The sequence below is a fragment of the Ursus arctos genome, unplaced genomic scaffold (genome assembly GCF_023065955.2).
Source record: "Ursus arctos isolate Adak ecotype North America unplaced genomic scaffold, UrsArc2.0 scaffold_3, whole genome shotgun sequence".
NCBI lineage: Eukaryota > Metazoa > Chordata > Mammalia > Carnivora > Ursidae > Ursus > Ursus arctos.
Genome location: NW_026622985.1, coordinates 57954175 through 57974554, shown reverse-complemented (window position 1 = coordinate 57974554; position 20380 = coordinate 57954175). Strand labels below are relative to the sequence as shown.

General features: G+C 38.3%; 2 protein-coding genes across 4 annotated transcripts in view; both read left to right on the top strand.

Annotated features, from left to right (window-relative positions):
* The window catches only part of GGCT (gamma-glutamylcyclotransferase), a 63935-nt gene extending 56549 nt beyond the window's left edge, over positions 1 to 7386 (top strand). For 2 of the 3 annotated variants that reach the window (XM_057304411.1, XM_026508686.4), the window contains 3 exons: positions 1962 to 2107; positions 3179 to 3314; positions 5383 to 7386. In XM_057304411.1, coding sequence (XP_057160394.1) covers positions 1962 to 2107; positions 3179 to 3314; positions 5383 to 5526 — 426 coding nt within the window. In that variant the 3' untranslated portion in view covers positions 5527 to 7386. Of the gene's footprint in view, positions 1 to 1961; positions 2108 to 3178; positions 3315 to 5382 lie in introns of those variants that run through there. The other variant, XM_057304413.1, reaches the window with a different exon arrangement.
* Positions 7387 to 8993: 1607 nt separating this feature from the next.
* The window catches only part of NOD1 (nucleotide binding oligomerization domain containing 1), an 83278-nt gene continuing 71891 nt past the window's right edge, over positions 8994 to 20380 (top strand). Inside the window, exons 1-2 of the mRNA XM_057304404.1 lie at positions 8994 to 9647; positions 12419 to 12476. The gene's annotated coding sequence lies outside the window, so the exon portion shown is untranslated. The remainder of the gene's footprint in view (positions 9648 to 12418; positions 12477 to 20380) is intronic.

Here is a 20380-nt window from a genome sequence, read left to right as displayed (position 1 = left end):
GCTGCTGTGCCTGGAGTTTAGTGTGTGAGGAGGATATAGCTTGACAACTAAAGAGGTAGGGAAGGACCATGTGTTACAGGACCCCAGAGGCCAAAGAAGACTGGTCTTTATCTTGAGAGCAATGAAAAGATACATGGCAGAATTTAAGCAAATGAAAGATTAGATTTACAACTTTGAAAGCTCATTCTGGCTGCTGTGGAAAATGGATTGGAAGGGGAGACAACAGTGGATGTGGGGAGCCCAGTTAGAAAGCTTTTGTAGTAATCCATGCTAAAGATAATGACATCTTGAACTGGGTTGGGGAGATATTTAGGAGATAACAATGTTAGGCCTTGGTGATTGATTGTGAAGGGAGGAAGAGATAACAGGGGTGACTAAGGTTTTTGGTGCAATAGGGTGGATGATGGTGATATTTGTAAAGAGAAGAGGAGAATCATTTTTGGAGGGAAGGTCAAGCAGAGCTTAAACATACTGAGTTTGGGGTGCTTGTTATACATCCAAGTGAGCAGGAAAATATTAGTGAGCATTTATTAAGTACTCACTGTGTGGTAGGCCCTGTTCTAAGCACTTTTGAAGTTTAGAAGAGAGATCTGGGTTGGATTAAACGATGATTGGAATATTGGTTGGTATTTGAAGTCATTGGAGGGGATAGATAGTCTTGAGCAAATTGCTGATGAACAAGAAAAGGGGCCTAAACTGAGCCCTTAGCAACTCTACCATTTAAAGACCAGGTATGGAGGAGGAGTTAGCAAAGGGAATTGAGATCAGGGAAGAGTCTGAAAGTCAGGAAGGAGGCAGATCAAGACAGGGTCGTTAACTATGTGAGAAGCAGCTGAAAAGTGGAGCAAGAGGAGAACTGAAAATTGTTTATTGGATTTAGCAGTAGATAACCAGTACCTAATGTGGTTGTGACTTTTTATCAGCTCTCTTGATGTCCTGCCAGGGCTATTTGGTCCTACAATATCCACTATACCAACTGAAGATACTGGTCGCTCAAACCAACCTTTTTCCTGAAATGTCTGATATTTTTAAGAAAATAAAGGTGACAGGGATAAAATATAAACCTTAGATTTAGTATCTAGTCCAACGTTTTTTATTTTATTATTAAGGAAACTAAGCTCTGGAAAGATGGAAAGAAATTCTCTACACCAAATGGCCAAGTAAGGGTTTTTAATCTTCCCCAGGATTCTCTCCTCTGATTACCCATCGCTGTAGGGAAGAAGCTAAACTAGAAACCTGGCTCCATTACTTATTAGTTGTGAGACCTTGGGCAAATTGCTTAATCTTTATAAGCCACAGTTTTTCTTGTTGTTAAATGGGTATAATAAAGTTGTTGGCAGGATAAAAATGACAGTCCACATAAAGCTCATAGTGCAGTTATAGAACCTAGTAATGTACTAGTGTTAGCTGCTCTTATGTTTATTATAGATATAATAGTGTAATTCATGAATGTTAGATTAACGTTCGTAAGTATACACATCACCCTCAAATGCCAGCTTCTTGAAGGCAGACATGGTGATATATGCTAGAAGGATACTCTCTACATACATAAAAGTAGGTTATAACCCCTATGTAGCTACCCAGCTTTAACAATTATGTATATATACTATGTTTGCCTATAAGTTAAAATCTATGTGTATGTAGGTAGACTGGGAAGCAGTTTTTAAAAATGAAAATAGATACGTTAAGGCATTGGAATTATGGGCTTTTTTTAAAACCTGTCTATGGATGCATATTATATATTCAATATACGTTTCATTTTAAAGAAAAATATGAAAAAATATAGTCCTTGAGATCTGGTTCCTTGTTTATCTTTGTATTTTTTACAGCTTCTTATGCAGAGAAGGAACTCAAAGTTTCTGTCTTAATTGCATGGCGTTCAAGGTGAATCTTTTTTATTTTGAGGAGGGAAATTTTGGTTCAAGTGGATATTGATCATATCATTTTGGTTTCCTTTGTAGGATTATAAGCTTGACTTTGGCAATTCCCAAGGCAAAACAAGTGAAACTTGGCATGGAGGTATAGCCACCATTTTTCAAAGTCCTGGCGATGAAGTATGGGGAGTAGTATGGAAAATGAACAAAAGCAATTTGAGTTCTCTGGATGAGTAGGTGACTTCTAATTATAAGTTAATTCGTAACTAATTCAGAAAATGGATCATATGCTAAGATGTGTGTGCGTGTGTGTATATATATATGTTGGTTTTTTCGAAACCATATACCACATTCTTGATACTTTAGAAGTAACATAAAAGGTATAATGTGCATATCTTAAAAAGAAAAGCCTCGGGGTGCCCAAGTGGCTCAGTCCAAAGAGCATGCAACTCTTGATCTCAGGGTTGTGAGTTCAAGCCCCACATTGGGCACAGAGCCTACCTTTAAAATTAAAAAAAAAAGCCTAGAAGGGTCACTATTCCGGTTGAGATTTGGGGGACGTTTATAATCTCTTCTGTAAAAAATGGAAGTCTTTATTTTTGTTCTGTTTATCTTTTATAAAAATCTCTTTTTAGTTTCAAATTGCGAAAAGGCATGAAGATGTTTGTAATTGTTGCATCTTTTTATTGGTTTCAAAAGCAGTTCAGTTTTTTTTAGAGTGTTTTTAAAAAATAATTCTTTAAGGCAGCAGTTGAATCAGTAAAAAAGTAATAATTTGTAAAACCTTGGACAACATGCTAGAAATGTTCTGATACTTTTTAGAACTAGAACTCCCAACTTTCTGTGTGGTAGAGCATTTATACAAAGAAAGTTGGCAGGAAAGAGTAGGACTTGAGAAGAACACATTAACTGATATGCTTGATACTTTATGTCACTGGTGAATGAGAGTGAGCCATTCTCTCTACTTTTCTGTGGGTGGATATTCTCTTGTCAGAACACATAGTCATTTTTCGTAACCTAGAGAGCGATGTTGAGGGGTATAAAGATTAAAATAACTGTATTCAAGCATGGGTTTAGATAGGATAAATATAGAGATCTGTTAGAAGTATACCAAGTAATACTAAATCTGGGGCTTTCCAATTGAAATGCTAAGTTTACTTTTGATGTGGTAATATTTATAATATGTTCTACCATATTCCAAAATACATAGGGAGCAAGTACATTCATATATAGTTAAATTTTTAATCCAGTAAACTAACTTGGCTAAGTCAAATATGGTTAAAATTTGGCTGTTCTGCTTTCAGGCAAGAAGGGGTTAAAAGTGGAACATATGTCCCAATAGAAGTTAATGTTTATACTCAAGAAGGAAAAGAAATAACCTGTCGAAGTTATCAGATGAAAAATTATGAGAGTGCGCCCCCATCTCCCCAATATAAAAAGGTAAGCTGCTTACAAAGACTGTTGGCAATTCCTTTTTAATTTTCACTGAGCTAAACTAAAAAAATACCTTGTTTTAAAAAGGTTTTATGTGCGTTTAATTCTATACAAACACTTCATTCTTATTTTTTTTGCCTGCCCTACCCTTATGAACAGTTCATTTTAATCAAAATGTTTTTAATGTGAAAATGATAGTTATTTACCTAACACGCAAATTGAAAAGTGCTCAGATTTATTTGGAATGATAGAACCATGTTCCTCAAACAGATTTATTAAAAAAGACTTTGGGATAGACTGGTGATGGGTAGTAAGGAGGGCACGTATTGCTTGGTGCACTGGGTGTTATATGCAACTAATGAATCATCGAACTTTGCATCAGAAACCAGGGATGTACTGTATGGTGACTAACATAATATAATAAAAAAACATTAAAAAAAAAAACAAAGAATCTATCAATTTTTATGCTCCCCCCAAAAAAAAAGACTTTGGAAATCTATATGAGCCATAATTCTAGATATGTGCTTTCTTTCCTAAAGTAGAAAATAACATGTATGCATGTATTTTTAGTAGATTTATTCTATACATAGGCTTTTGTAATCATTTTTTCTCTACAAAACAGTATTTCATAACACCAACATTCATTTTTATGGGGAAAAAACATATTTCCTATTGCTGATATGTTTTCCATCCCTTGATGGAGGGAAAAAAATCACGCTTTCAAAATCAGAGAAACCACTCCCACAAACATAGGAAGAGAACGTGGGATAGAAACCCCAACATCCCTTTTTAGAAACCCAAACTTGGATACTATTGGAAGGCCCAATCAGGACATGGCATGTGGAGTGGATGACCCAGTTCTAGGGCCTAATCTGGAATATTCTAGTATGGAACCTAGAGGAATTAGCCTGGTATGGATCTGGGAAGTACCACTGAACATAGTTGCCTTTTATTACCTTATTTCATATCAGAGGTAGAGTAGACTCCCAGATTAAACTAAAACTGATCCCCTAAACTTCACATTTTTTTTAAAGAATGGTGTTTTTTCTTAATAGATCATGCCAGTTCTGTATAATAAGTTTTTATCTTAATACAAAAATATTTTTAATTAGAATGACTAGAATAAAAAACACAAGAAATAACAGATGTTAGCGAGGATGTGGAGAAAAGGAACCCTCGTGCACTGTTGGTGGGAATGCAAGCTGGTGCAGCCACTGTGGAAAACAATATGGAGGTTCCTCAAAAAATTAAAAATAGAATTACCATATGACCCAATAATTCCACTACTGGATATTTACCCAAAGCAAACCAAAACATTAATTTGAAAAGATATATGCACCCCTATGTTTACTGCAGCATTATTTACAATAGCCAAGATATGGAAGCAACCCAAGTGTCCATCCATAGTTATGGCTAAATAAGACATGGTGTGTGTGTATATATATATACTCATACATACATACGATGGAATATTAGCCATAAAAAACAAAGAGATCTTGCTATTTACAATAACACGGATGGACGTAGCAGGTATCATGGTAAGTGAAATAAGTCAGACAGAAAGACAAAAACCATATGATTTCATTCATATGTGGAATCTATGAACAAGCAAATGAACAGACAAAAAAATACCCAGACTCTTACAAACAGAGAACAAACCAGTGGTTATCAGAGGGGAGGCGGGTGGGGGGAATGAAATAGGTGAAGGGCATTAAGAGCACACTTATCATGATGAGCACTGAGTAATGTAAAAAATTGTTAAATCTTTATATTGTACACCTGAAACTAATATAACACTGTATGTTAATTATACTTCAGTTTTAAAAAATATTTTAAACCTTATTATTGAGTAAAGTTGATACTCCATGAGAATGTATCATGTGGCTTTGAAAACTCCCTGTACATTCATGCTCACTATGAGAGGAATGACTGTCTCTATTTTGTTCTATAATTGTTTATTCTAGAGTTATCTGAAACCTAATATTTCATACTCTGATACTGCACATAAAGCTGTGGTATATTAAATTATGTTCCTAATTAAAAGGTGTTTTTTGTTTATTTTAACCATGTCTAGGTCATTTGCCTTGGTGCAAAAGAAAATGGTTTGCCACTGGAGTATCAAAAGAAGTTAAATGCAATAGAACCAAATGACTACAAAGGAGAAGTCTCAGAAGAAATTGAAGACATTATCAAAAAGGGAGAAAGAAAAGCTCATTAGAACATAATAGATATTTTGGTTAGAAATCTCAATTATAATAGAAAACACAGATATTTTCTGTATGTGCTAATATATTTTTAACATTTAGAAAAGAGATCTGAGGTATCTCTATGTTTAATATATTTTCAACGGTGCTCTGAAGGGATATCTTACTTAGGTGATTCCTTGTTTTCAGACTCTAAAAGGAAACTAGGTTAGACATTAGATAATCGAGGGGCGCCTGGGTTTCCCAGTCAGTTAGGCGTCTGCCTCCGGCTCAGGTCATGATCCCAGGGTCCTGGGATTGAGTCCCGCATCAGGCTATCTGCTCAGCAGGGAGGTTGCTTCTCCCTCTGCCTGCTGCTCCACCTGCTTGTGCTCTCTCTCTCTCTGTCAAATAAATAAATAAAATCTTAAAAAAAAAAAAAAAGAAATTAGATAATTGAAAAGGAGGCCATGAGGCTCTGGAATGCGTGGCAAATGGAAGTAGGTGCTCCTATGAACACTTGTTTTCTGGAGTTGAGTGTATTCTTGCTCTGTGACAAAGGAGAGATTTGCAACTTAATGATCGTGCTGGTGAATTGCTCTGCTTTGGGAGTTTTTTAATCGGCTTAATAAGAGCTAGCAAATTGCAGAGACAGTTGATAATAATTTTTTTAAATTTAAAAATGGCATACTGTTCTTAGAGAAATAAATGTATTTGTGGTTTAACTTGTATTCCCTACTAAAGTACGATATTTTGCTTTCTTAGAGACTCATATCATCACTCACCCTGGGTCTGGTGTTGGCTGTACACAGTCCATACCAGAGGATTATTGCACAGACTCTGGAACCAGGCAGCCTAGGATCACTTGTCAATTCTACCATGTTCTAGCTGGGAGACTTGGGATTATTTGACTCTGTGCCTCAGTTTGCTCAGCTATTGAGTGAGGGCAGTTGAAACACCTATGTCTTAGGATTATTTTGAAGAGTAAATATATGTAATAAGGTTAGAACAGAGCCTGGCACATAATAAATATTAGAAATCACTAATGTTCTCATTGAAGAATTAAATTCATACAGAACCATCCTTGGAACAGGATTTTAAAGTAGGAGAGTTAGAATTACGAGGGGAAAAGATTTTATGGAAGCTCTAGTTTGACTCTTGGCTTCATAAATTTATTTCCTGAGCAAAAGGAAAGAAGAATCATGAATAAAATAGCACTGGTTATCAAAAAATCAGGTCTCTGGAATGCAGTGAGCTAGACTTTTGAAACAGGTTATTGGAATGAAGTGAGCTAGCTGCAGGAACATAAAATAAAGATTTGGTTTGTTCCCTTGGGAAAAATAACCAAAGAACTTTTCGGCTACAGCTGTTGAAGTGGGACTGAACCACAGACTTCAGGTCAGATCATGTTTTATAGCTGTTACACCTCACTGTTTTCAAGTATACCCTCTAATGTTCTAGTTTTCTCCAGTTCCTAACTCCTCCCAAGAAGACCAAGTTTGTCAGTACCCAAAACTCAGTTATGGTAATATAGTGAGCAAGGCTCAGTATTGATATAAAAATAGAATATTATTCTCGTAATCTATCTTACCCACCTAAAATGACAACTTTCATTAAGGAATTTAAAACACTAACAATAAAACCTTCGTGTCTGGCCTTTTAACCAAAATCTGGTCATCATGAAGCAGACTGTTTCTCCAGTCGATTTCAAGGTAGTACTACCAAATATCATATGCAAGGAATTTGCATTTCTACTAGTGATTTTGGCCATCTAACCACAATACAACTAACTGGATAAACTGTAACAAACAGTTTTAGGAAAAGCATTTCTGGGCTTGCAAGAAAATAAGGAAAATCTTCAAGTTATACCAATCCGCTTCCCACAAAAAGAAAAAGATAAACTTTTCCAGCACTGGTAAACAAGTGACGCTGACATCTTTGGGTACAAATGCCAATAATAACCCTGGAATTTGACTACTAACCCTTGAGCAATCCTGCTTCAGGACAGGAAAACAACCTGAAAACTCTGTATGAAACTAGGACCCTTGAAGAGAACGAGAATGGTCTCTATAAGCCTCGTGGCTTCCAGCAGAGGCAAATGCAAATCCTCTCTGAAGAAAGCGATTCTAATATAGGTCCTCAGAATGTCCACCTGAAAATTTAAAAGATAATAAGGAAAATAATACGTCATAAGTAAGAACAGAAAAAGCATCTAGATCCCCAAGGTTTTGAGATATTGAAATGATCATATATGGAGACTTTGACTTCTGGAAAGATGGAGTAGACTTACTCTTCCTTATTCCTTCTATTAAGTACAACTAAAATCCCTAAATATTATATATAAAACAAGACTCTGAAAGGGAGAGAAAGACTAGCTAGGGACAAGACACAACATGGTACTGAATTCCCTGGGTTTTCTCTCGCCTCCTGCATCTCAGACTTATAGCTGAAGGAGCCAGCAATCTACAAGTACCAATGAGCACAGACAAGCAAAACAAAGAAAACCTATTCTGTAGTAAAAGGACTAGGAAATGGACAATCTAGCAAGACAAAACTTTCAGAGAATAAGTGTTCTCCAGCCAAACACCACAAAGAAAAAGTACGGACCTCCGGGCCCCCCACCTCTGCCCATGTCAGGAAAGGTCAAGATGGGAGCCTAGGCTTCCACCCTCACCAAGCTATAACAGGGCACCCTAATACTGTCCCACACCACAACTACCAGTGCAGTGTCAGGAAAGGCTGAGTAGGGAGCCACCCAGCAGTAATAGGCCCTGTCTCTCCCCCACTCCCTATAGTGTTAGTGGAGACCATGCAGGGAGCCTGGACTTAAACTGCCCATCAGGCATTAACAAGGTGTCTCCCTTTCTGCTGCGGTGGTGTCAGAGGCCAAGTGGTAGGTCAGGACTTTTATCACCACCCAGTGGTAAAAAAGCCACCCTTCCCTGTTGTATTAGTGGACATCATATAGTGGGCAGTGATAAGGCTTTCCTTCTCCTCCTAGGAGCTGGGGAAGTACCAGTGGAGGCTTATTGGGAGGGCTGGAACTCCCATCTCCACCCAAGTTCCTTAGGTGACAACAGTAGCTAAGTGAGAACCTGAACTTCTACCACCATTTAGCAATATCAAGGCCATGACCCTTGCTGCCTTCTGCTGGAGTGGCTTCAGGTTAAGCTAGCTAAAGTAGATTTCAGTAAGATCCAGAGGCTTATAATTTCCAGAATGTCCAGGTTTTAATTAAAAATCACTCATTCGAAGAGCCAGGAAGATCTCTAAATAAGAAAAGATCATCAGTAGGTGCCAAAACAATTAGGTTATATTAGAAGAAAGAAGCAGTGAACTGGAACAAAGAACAATAGAAATTGTTCTACATAGCAGAGAAAAAATAAACTGACAAAAAACTTGCAGCCTCAAGGACCTGCGGGGCTATAATAGAAGATCTAACATTTGTGTCTTGGGAGTCTCAGAAGGAGAGAAGTAATAAAGAGAGAAAAAGAAAGAAAAAAGAGGAGAAAAATATCCAAAGAAATATGGCTTAAATGTTCTAAATTTGGGGAAAGACACAAACCTATAGATTCAAGAAGCTGAGTGAAGCCATGACAGTTTCATGTGGTTTAACCTAACAAACCTAACTCCCAGGTTTGTGGGTGGAATTAGCAAAAGTGTACATAGAATCCCCAGCACAGTGCCTGAGAATACAGCTGTTGCCTAGTAAGTAGTTAACATTAGGAGGAGGAGCTAAGTGAACCCCAAACAAGCCCAGAGAGATCTACACCAGACACTTCATAGTCAAACTTGTAAAAACTAATGACAAAAGTTCTTAAGAGGGACAAATGCGAGATGACACCTCACCTGCAGGAGAAACGATTCAAATGACACCAGATTTCTCATCAGAAACCATGAAAGCCAAAAGGAAGTGGCATATTTTTCAAGTGCTGAAAGAAAACTGTCAAATCAGAATCCAGTGAAAATAGCCTAGAAAAATAGTCTCACAAGTTTGTGAGAATAAAGGGAAAAATCAAGACATTCTCTGATGAAGAAAAACTAGAAGAATTTGTTGCTGGCAAACACCCTAAAGGAATGGCTGAAGAAGGTTTTCTAGACAGAAAAGAAGAAATAAAAAAAGGAACTAAAACAACAGAAAGGAAAATGTAACATGGTAAGCAAATATATGGGTAAATAGACTTTCCTTCTCTTGAATTTCTGAAATAATGGTTGAAGCAAAAATTATAACCTTGTGCTTCTAAATATATGTAGAAGTAATATTTAAAGTAATTATAAAAGAACTGGTAAAAATGATGACACCAGTAGACTGAAAAATTATATGTATATATTGTAATAGCTAAAGAAACAGCTTAGAAAGGTATAGAAACAGATACACTTAAAAAAAAACTATAGAGGGGTGCCTGGGTGGCTCGTCCAGTTAAGCCTCCAACTCTTGATTCCAGCTCAGATCATGATCTCAGGGTCGTGAGATCAAGCCCCACTTTGGGCTCTGTGCTGGGGATGGAGCCTGCTTAAGAATCTCTCTCTACCTCTCTCTCTACCCCTTCCCGCTTCTAAAAAACAAACAAACAAACAAACCCACTATAGATAAATAAAAATGGAATTCAAAAAAATGTTCAAGTAACCTAAAGAAACTCATAAAAAAGAAAACAGAGAAATGAAAACCAGACGAACAAAACAAAAAATAAAATGGCACACTTAAACCTTAACATATCAATAATTACAGTCAGTATAAATTATCTCAATACATGAACTAAAACACAGAAATTGGCAGAGTGGATTAAGAATATGATCCAGGGGCGCCTGGGTGGTGCAGTCGTTAAGTGTCTGCCTTCGGCTCAGGGCATGATCCCAGCGTTGTGGGATCGAGCCCCTCATCAGGCTCCTCCGCTGGAAGGCTGCTTCTTCCTCTCCCACTCCCCCTGCTTGTGTTCCCTCTCTCGCTGGCTGTCTCTGTCAAATAAGTAAATAAAATTAAAAAAAAAAAGAATATGATCCAAATTTGGGGGTGTCTCGGTGGCATAGTCGGTTAAGCACCCAACTCTTGGTTTCAGCTCAGGTCATGATCTCAGGATCCTGAGACTGAGCCTTGGGTCTGCTTAAGACTCTCTCTCCCTCTGTCCCTCCCCACCTAAACATGCTCTCTTTCTCTCTCTCTCTCTCAAAATAAATAAATAAATCTTTAAAACATTTTAAAAGAAAAGAATTTGATCCAACCTTATGCTGTCTACAAGAAACTCACTTCAACTATAACAATATAAGCAGTTTGAAAGTAAAGGGATGGAGAAATATATATGCTGCAAACACTAAGGGAAATTAATTACAGGTAAAGTAGATTTCAAAGCAAAGCAAAGGATCAGAGATGGAGGGGAATTTTGGTAACCCATACCAATTCATTTTATGAAGCTAGCATTACCCTGGTACCAAAACCAAAGGCAACAGAAAAAAACAAGCAAATAACAATAAACCTACAGACCAATATCCCTCACGAATATCGATGTAAACATTATTAACTAAATCGTTGTAAATAGAATTCGGCACTACATAAAAAGAATTATACATCATGACCAAAGAGGGTTTATTCCAGAGATGCAATGCTGGCTTGATACTTGAAAATCAAAGTAACCCGCTGTACTAACAAGCAAAAAAGTAAAGTCACATGATCATGTCAGTTTTTGCAGAGAAAGCATTTGGCACAATTCAACATCCTTTCATGATTAAAAAAAAAAAAAATTCTCAGGACGCCTGGTTGGCTAAGTCACTTAAGCATCCGACTCTTGGTTTCGGCTCAGGTCATGATCTCATAGGTTGTGAGATGGAGCCCTCAACTGGGCTCTTCACTCAGCAGATATTCTGCTTGGAGATTCTCTCCCTCTGCTCTTCCCCCCACTTGCACATGTGCACGCTCTCTCTCTCAAACAAATAAATAGATCTTTAAAAAAATTCTCAGAAAAATAGGAACAGAGGAGAACTTCAACAATATGATAAAGAGCATCTCTACAATACCTACAGCTTAACATTATACTTAATTGTAAAAGACTGAATGCTTTCCCCCTAAAACCGGGAACAGGGCAAAGATATCTGCTCTCGCCACTATTATTCAAGCTGGTGCTAGAAGTTCTAGCCAGTGCAATAAGGAAAAAAAAAAAAAATGAAAGGCATACAGATTGGAAAGGAACAAATGAAACATTTCCTATTTACAGATGACATGATTGTCCATGCAGAAAATTCCTGGGAATCTACAAAAAAGTATCACCTAGAACCAATAAATGAGTTCAGCAAGGTCACAGGGTACAAGATAAACATATAAAAATCAATTGTATTTCTATACACTAAGATACATGGACACTGAAATTAAAAATGTAATAACCATTTATAATTGCCTTTTGTAAAACTAATATTTCTTATTGAGATGAAATTCATGTACCATAAAATTAACTATTTTAAAGTGAACAATTCAGGGGCTTTTAGTACATTCACAATGTTGCCAGACTACTACCTTTATCTACTTCCAAAATGGTTTCATCACCCCAAAGGGAACCACATATACATTAAGCAATTACTTTCCATTCCTTCTTCCTCCCATTCCCTGGAAACCACCAATCTGCTTTCTGTCTCTGGATTTACCTATCCCGGATATTTCATATAAAAGGAATGTGACCTTTTGTGTCTGGCTTCTTTCACTTAGCATGTCTTTGAGGTTCACCAATATTTAGCATATATCAGTACCTTGTTCTTTTTTATGGCTGCATAACATTCTATTACATGTGTACACCACAACTTGCTTATCGATCCAACCCTTATTGGACATTTGGAGTGTTTTCACCTTTTGACTATTGTAATAGTGCTACTATGAACACTTGTGCACATACCTTTGAGTATCTCCTTTTTTATTTAAATATAATTAACATAATATTATGTTAGTTTCAGGTATACAAAAGGATGATTCAACAAGTTTATACATCTCTCAGTGCTCATCAAGGTAAGTGTACTCTTAATTCCCTTTGTCTATTTCAGCATCCCCCACCACCCACAGCATAGGTGTTTTTCTTGTCTCTTTTCCTCTTTATTCATTTGTTTCACTTCTTAAATTCCACCTGTGGGTGAAATCATTTGATATTTGTCGTTGTCTGACTTATTTCACTTAGCTTTATACCCTCCAAGACTCCATGTTGCTGTAAATGGCAAGATTTCGTACTTTTTATGGTTGAGTAATATTCCATTGTATTATTTATATATATTCTTTATCCACCTAGCTATATCTATCTATCTATCTATCTATCTATCTATCTATCTATCTATCATCTATCTATCTATCATCTATGGTCGTTACCATATCTTGGCTATTGTAAGTAATGCTGAAATAAATACAGGGGTGCATATATCTTTTTGAATTAGTGTTTCTGTTTTCTTTGGGTAAATACTCAGTGAAATTACTGGATCATATGATAATTCTGTGTTTAATTTTTTGAGGAACCTCCATACTGTTTTCTACAGGGACCGCACCAATTTACATTCCCACCAATAATGCCACAAGGGTTCTCTTTTCTCCACATCCTCACCAACACTTATTATCTCTTTTTGATTCTAGCCATTCTGGCAGTTGTTAAAGTGATATCTCATTGTAGTTTTGATTTACATGCCCCTGATGACTAGTGATGTTGAGCATCTTTTGATGTGTCTCTTGACCATCTGTCTTCTTTGGAAAAATATCTCTTCGGGTCCTCTGCCAATTTTTTAATCAAATTACTTATGTGTTTGGCATTGAGTTGTATTAGTTCTTTCTATGTTTTGGAAATTAACCCTTATCAATATATCATTTGCAAATCTCTTCTCCCATTCAGTAGGTTGCCTTTTGGTTTTGATGATGGTTTTCTTCACTGTATGAAGCTTTTTATTGTGGTGTCATCCCAGTAGTTTTTTTTTTTTTAAGATTTTATTTATTTATTTGACAGGATAGAGACAGCCAGCGAGAAAGGGAACACAAGCAGGGGGAGTGGGAGAGGAAGAAGCAGGCTCCCAGCAGAGGAGCCCGATGTGGGGCTCGATCCCATAACGCTGGGATCATGCCCTGAGCCGAAGGCAGACGCTTAACCGCTGTGCCACCCAGGCGCCCCCATCCCAGTAGTTTAATCTTGCTTTTATTTCCTTTGCTTGGGGAGACATATCTAGAAAAATGTTTCTATAGCCAATGACAAAGAAATTGCTACCTATGTTTTCTTCTAGGAATTTTATGGTTCAAGGTCTCACATTTAGGTCTTTAATCCATTTTGAGTTTTTTTTTTTTGCATGTGGTGTAAGAAAGTGGTCCAGTTTTATTCGTTTGCATGGAACTGTCCAGTTTTCCCAGTGCCATTTTTTGAAGAGAATGTTTTTTCCCCATTGTATTCCCATTGTATAGAATAATTGATGAAGAAATGTGGGTTTATTTCTGGGTTTTCTCTTCTGTTCCTAGATCTTTGTGTCTATTTTTGTGCCAGTAACATACTGTTTGACCACTACAACTTTGTAGTATATCTTATTTTTTAAAGATTTCATTTATTTATTTGAGAGAGTGAGTGAGTGAAAGAGCATAAGCAGGAGGAGGAGCAGAGGGACAGGGTGAAGCCGACTCCCCACTGAGCAGGGAGTCCGACGTGGGGCTTGATCCTGGGACTCCGGAATTATGACCTGAGCTGAACGCAGACGCTTAACCAACTGAGCCACCCAGGTGCCCCAACTTTGCAGTATATCTTGAAATCTGGGATTTCAGCTTTGTTCCTCTTTTTCAAGATTGCTTTGGCTATTCAGGGTCTTTTGTGGTTCCATACAAATTTTAGAATTGTTTATTCTACTGTGAAAAACACTCTTGGTATTTTCATAGGGGATGCATTAAGTCTATAGATTCCTTTGGGTAGGATGGACATTTTGATAATATTTGTTCTTCCAGTCCATGAGCATGGAATATATTTCCATTTGTTTGTGTCATCTTCAGTTTCTTTCATCATTTATTTTACAGTTTTTGGAGTACAATCTTTCAACTCCTTGGTTACTTTTTTTTCCCCCAACGTATTTCATTCCTTTTGGTGCAATTTTAAATGGGATTTTAAAAAAATTTTAATTCCAAGTAGTTCACATACAATGTTATATTAGTTTCAGCTGTACAATATAGTGATTCAGAAATGTCATACATGGGGCGCCTGGGTGGCTCAGTTGTGAAGCGTCTGCCTTTGGCTCAGGGCGTGATCCCAGGGTGCTGGGATCGAGCCCCGCATTGGGCTCCCTGCTCTGCTGTGAGCCTGCTTCTTCCTCTCCCACTCCCCCTGCTTGCGTTCCCTCTCTCCCTGGCTGTCTCTCTCTCTGTCAAATAAATAAATAAAATCTTAAAAAAAACCCCGAAAAACCCCAAAATGTCATACACCACCTTGTTCGCATCATGACAAGTGCATTCCTTAATCCCCATCACCTATTTAATCCATTCCCTCACCCACACCCCTCTGGTAACCATCAGTTTGTTCTCTACAGTAAGAGTCTATTTCTTGGTTTCTCTCTCTCTCTCTTTACCCTTTTATCATTTGTTTATTTGGGTAAATACCCAGTGAAATTACTGGATTGCATGGTAATTCTGTGTTTAATTTTTTGAGGAACCTCCATACTGTTTTCTACAGTGACTGCACCAGTTTATGTTCTCAGCAACAGTCCTTTTTCTCCACATCCTCACCAACACTTATTATTTCTTTTGGATTCTAGCCATAGTTTATTTTGCATTTATTTCCCTTGCCTCAGGAGACAAAATCTAGAAAACTGTTGCTACAGCTGATGTCAGAGAGATTACTGCCTGTGCTCTCTTCTAGGATTTTTATGGTTTCAGGTCTCGCATTTAGGTCTTTAATCCATTTTCAGGTTATTTTTGTGTATGATGTAGGAGTCTTCTAGTTTCATTCTTTTGCATGTAGCTGTCCAGTTTTCCCAACACCATTTGTTGAAGAGATGATCTTTTTCCCATTGGATATTCTTTTCTTCTTTGTCAAAGATTAATTGACCATATAATTGTAGATTTATTTCTGGGTTTTCTATTCTGTTCCATGGGTCTGTGTGCCTATTTTTATGCCAGTACCATACTATTTTGATTACTACTATTTGTAATATAACTTGAAGTCTGGAATTGTGATGCCTCCAGCTCTGCTTTTCTTTTTCAAGATTGCTTTGGCTATTCCGGGTCTTTTGTGGTTCCATACAAATTTTAGGATTGTTTATTATAGTTCTGTGAAAAATGCTGTTGATATTTTTTAAAGATTTATTTATTTTAGGGGGGGCATGAGCAGGGGGGAGGGACAAAGGAAGAGGGAGAGAGAGAATCCTCAAGCAGACACCCTGCTAAGTGTGGAGCCTGATGCAGGATTTGATCCCAGGACCCTGAGATCATGACCTGAGCTGAATTGTGTTTTCATTTTCATTTGTCTCCATGATTTTTTAATTTTCCCTTTGATTTCTTGGTTGACCCATTCATTGTTCAGTAGCATTTTGTTTAGTCTCCATGTATTTGTCCTCTTCCCAGATTTTTTATTGTGATTAATTTCTAGGTAAATTTCTAGTTAAATGTGATTTCTATGCATGATATGATTCCTATCATTTTAAGTTTATTGAGATTTGTTTTGTGGCCTAAAAAGTGGTCTGTTCTGGAGAATGTTCCATGTGCCCTTGAAAAGAACGTGTATTCTGCTGTTGTCACATCCATTTGCATGATACATGTTTCTCCATTCCTTCACTTTCAATCGTCATGTGTCTTTAGGTCTGAAAGTGAGTCTCTTGTAGGCAGCATATAGATGGTCCTTGCTTTTTTATCCATCCCATCACCCTGTATCTTTTGATTGGAGCATTTAGTCCATTCACATTCAAAATAATTATTGACGGGTATGTACTTGTTGCCAGTTTTTTAGGTGTTTTATGGTTGCTTTCATAGTTCTTTTCTGTTCCTTTCTTCTCTTGCTCTATTCCCTTGTGGTTTGATGGCTTTCTTTAGTGATGTGCTTCGATTCCTTTCTCATTATTTTTTGTGTACCTTTTACAGGTTTTTGATTTGTGGTTACCATTACGATATATATACCATCTTATGTTAAACTGATGGTCACTTAAGTTTGAACCTGTTCTAAAAGCATTAAATTTTTACTTCCATCACCCACATTTTATGTATGTGATATCATACTTTATATCCATTTATTTTGCGAATCCCTTGACTAATTTTCATAGATATAATTGATTTTACTGCTTTTATCTTTTTACCTCTGTACTGGTTTTATAAGTGATTAACCGACTACTTTTATTATATTCATAGTTGCCTCTGAAGTTTTTCCCTTTCATAATTGTCTTACTCCTGATTATGTCCTTTTCTTTCCACTCAAAGAATTCCATTTAGGGTCACCTGGCTGGTTCTGTCAGTGGAGCATGCAACTCTTGATCTCAGGGTAGAGAGTTCAAGCCCCATGCGGGGTATAGAGATTACTTTTTAAAAATTAAAAAAATAATAATCCATTTTATGTTTGTTGTAGGGCTGGTTTAGTGGTGATGAATTCCTTTAACTTTTGTTTGTTCGGGAAACTCTATCTCTCGTTCTATTCTGAATGATAGCCTTGCTGGGTAGAGTATTCTTCATTGCAGGTTTCTTTTTCTTTCAGCGCTTTGAATGTATCATTCTGCTCCCTTGTGGCCTGCAGATTTCCTGCAGAAAAATCAGCTGTTTGCCTCATATGTAACTTTTTTTTTTCTTGCTGTTTTTAAAAATTCTCTCTTAATCACTACTTTTTTTCATTTTCATTATTATGTGTCTTGGTGTGGACCTCCTGGGGTGGGTTTTTGGGGAAAATTTTAGCTTTTATTTCTTCAAATAAATTTTCTGCCCCCTTTACTCTCTCTTCTCCTTCTGGGACCCATACGATGTGAACGTTATCACACTTGATAATGTCCTTGAGTCCCCTTAACCTGCTCTCATTTTTTATTATTCTTTTTTCTTTTTGCTGGTCCACTTGATTATTTTCCATTACTCTGTCCTTCAGGATGCTGATCCATTCTTCTGCCTCCTCTAGTCTACTGTTGATTCTCTCTAGTGTATTTTTTTTTAAGATTTTATTTATTTATTTATTTGACAGAGAGAGAGACAGCCAGCGAGAGAGGGAACACAAGCAGGGGGAGTGGGAGAGGAAGAGGCAGGCTCCCAGCGGAGGAGCCTGATGTGGTACTCGATCCCAGAATGCCGGGATCACGCCCTGAGCCGAAGGCAGACGCTTAACCGCTGTGCCACCCAGGCGCCCCCCCCCCCAGTGTATTTTTAATTTCAGGTATTGAGTTCTTCATCTCCAGTTGGTTCTTTTTAATATTGTTCATCTCTTCATTGAGGGTCTCATTGAGATCCTCTACTGTTCTCAAGGCCAGTAAGTATCTTTATGACCATTACTTTGTATTCTTAATCAGGCATATTGCTTATCTCCATTTCATTTGCTCTTTTGCTGTGGTTTTGTCCTGTTCTTTCCTTTGGGACATATTCCTCTGTCTCTTCATTTATCTAACTCTGTGTTTGTTTCTACCTATTAGGAAAGTTAGTTACATCTCTTGACCTTGAAAGTAGTGACCTTATGAAGAAGGGTTCCTGTAGAGCCCTACAGCACAATGTCCCCTCTTCGCCAGAACCAGGGGCTTCAGGGTGTCTCCTATGTGGATTTCACATGCTGAGCCTCATTTGCCTTCATGGCAGTTGGCTGCGATGGCTCACTTTGTGTGTTGTGGGCCAGGTTTGATCACTGTGCTGTTAAAGGGCCAGTCTGAAACTGTCATGGGCTTGTAGTTGGGTAGTGTCAGCAGTTAGACCAGATGCCTGTCCTCAGCCCATTTGCTGGGGCTGCAGTAGCACCAACTTGCAAGGTGCTCTTCTTGCCTCGTCCCCTGAGAGGCTTTTGCTAGTGGGTGGGCCTGGCATCAGGCCAGATGCCTGCTGGGGCTGCAGATGCGCTGATCGGCTGGGCACTCTCCCTGCACTGCCAGTTATAAGGTTGGGCTGCTGGGGCTGTGAGTATACTGCTGTGTGTTGTTATCTTCCCTTCTCCCTGGGGCAGGATTTACTTTGGAGTGCCAGTGGTCTTGCAGGGGCTGCCTGTAGGATGAGATGTGGCAGGAGCTGCTTTGGAAGCACTCCTACTTAGGGAGGCGTGTAGGAGGGGCAGATCTGCAGGAGAATGTGGGGTTGGGTCGTGTAGTGTTAGCAAGTAGGTGGAGAATGTTGGTGCTGTTTCCTGCAGGTGTCTGGCTGTCTAGCCTGGGGAGGTAGAGGGGGAGAGAAAATGGCTCTTGCCAGCTCATTTGTTCTTAGAGAAGTCTCCTAAAGATCCCTGCCCCTCCAGCACACATCGCAGGATTAGTAAATCAACCTCCCTCATGCATACCCCAGGCACTTTTCAAACTGCTGCTTCTATGCTGTGTCTCAGTGGGGTTCTTTGTTATACTATCTCTTTAAGAGTGGGGACTCAGTTTCCTAGCACCCTCCAGACTGTTGATTTTTAAAGTATGTGGAGTTAAGCCCCAATGGTTATGAAAATTCATGAAGTTAAGCACTACTGGTTTTCAAAGCCAAATGTTATGGGGACCCATCTTTCCAGTGCAAGTTGACCATGTCTAGGGTGCCTGATGTAGGGTCTGCTTCTTTCCCTTCTCTGTGCTTGTGGTGTCCCTCCTGCTTGTGGTTAGTCTCCCTAGGAGTTTGGTTCCTATCCCTGTCTCTGTCCCTCCTACCCTTTTTGATGTGGCCTCTTCTCTATGATTGACTGTGGAATGTCTGTCCTGCCAGTCTTCAGGTCATTTTCTGGGTTGGAGGCACTGATGTGGTTGTTATCTAGGTGTGCCCATGGGACAAGGTCAGCTTAAGATCCCACTAGTCCACCGCCTTCCCAGAACTTGAGTATCTCTTTTCAGTTATTTCGGGTTTATTCCTGGGAGTGGAATTGCTGGATCATATGGTAATTCTATGTTTAAACTTTTGAGGAACCACCAAACTATTTCCCACATTGGCTGAACCATTTTACATTCCTGCCTATGATGTATACAATTGCTTTTTTAAAAAATGCAATATTTAAATGTAAATCTTACAAAGCATATATAAGCCTTGTATGCTGAAAATGATAAGACTCTGATGAAAGAACAAAGATCTAAATAAATAGAGAGACATACCATGTTTACGGGTTGTAAGGCTCAAAATGATTAAGATGTCAATTCTCCCTGGTACAGGTTTAAAACAATTCCTATAAAAATCCTAGCAAGGGGTGCCTGGGTGGCTCAGTCATTTAAGTGTCTGCCTTCGGCTCAGCTCATGATCCCAGGGTCCTGGGATCGAGTCCCCGCCTCAGGCTTCTGGCTCAACGGGGAGCCTGCTTCTCCCTCTCACTCTGCCTGCTTGTGCTCTCTCTCTCTCTCTGTCAGATAAAAAAATAAGTAAATAAATAAAATCTTTAAAAAAAATTCCAGCAAGATTATTTTTCCAAAAATTATGTTGAAAGTCAAAGAAACTAGAATAGTTAAAGCAATTTTTTAAACAATTTTTTAAAGATTTTTATTTATTAATTTATTTGGAGGTGGGGGAGGAGCAGAGGAAGAGGGACAAGCAGACTCCATGCTGAGCACAGAGCCTGATGTGGGGCTCGATCTCACAACCCTGAGATCATGACCTGAGCTGAAATCAAGAGTCAGACACTCAACTGACTCAGCCACCTAGGCGCCCTAGGTAAAGCGACTTTAAAAAGTAAGAATAAGATGGGAAGAATCTTCCCAATTTCAAGACTGTATGGAATTAACAAAGGGATAAACACATAGATCAGTGGAACAGAACAGAGAACCCAGAAATAGACCCGCACAAAGGTGCAAGGT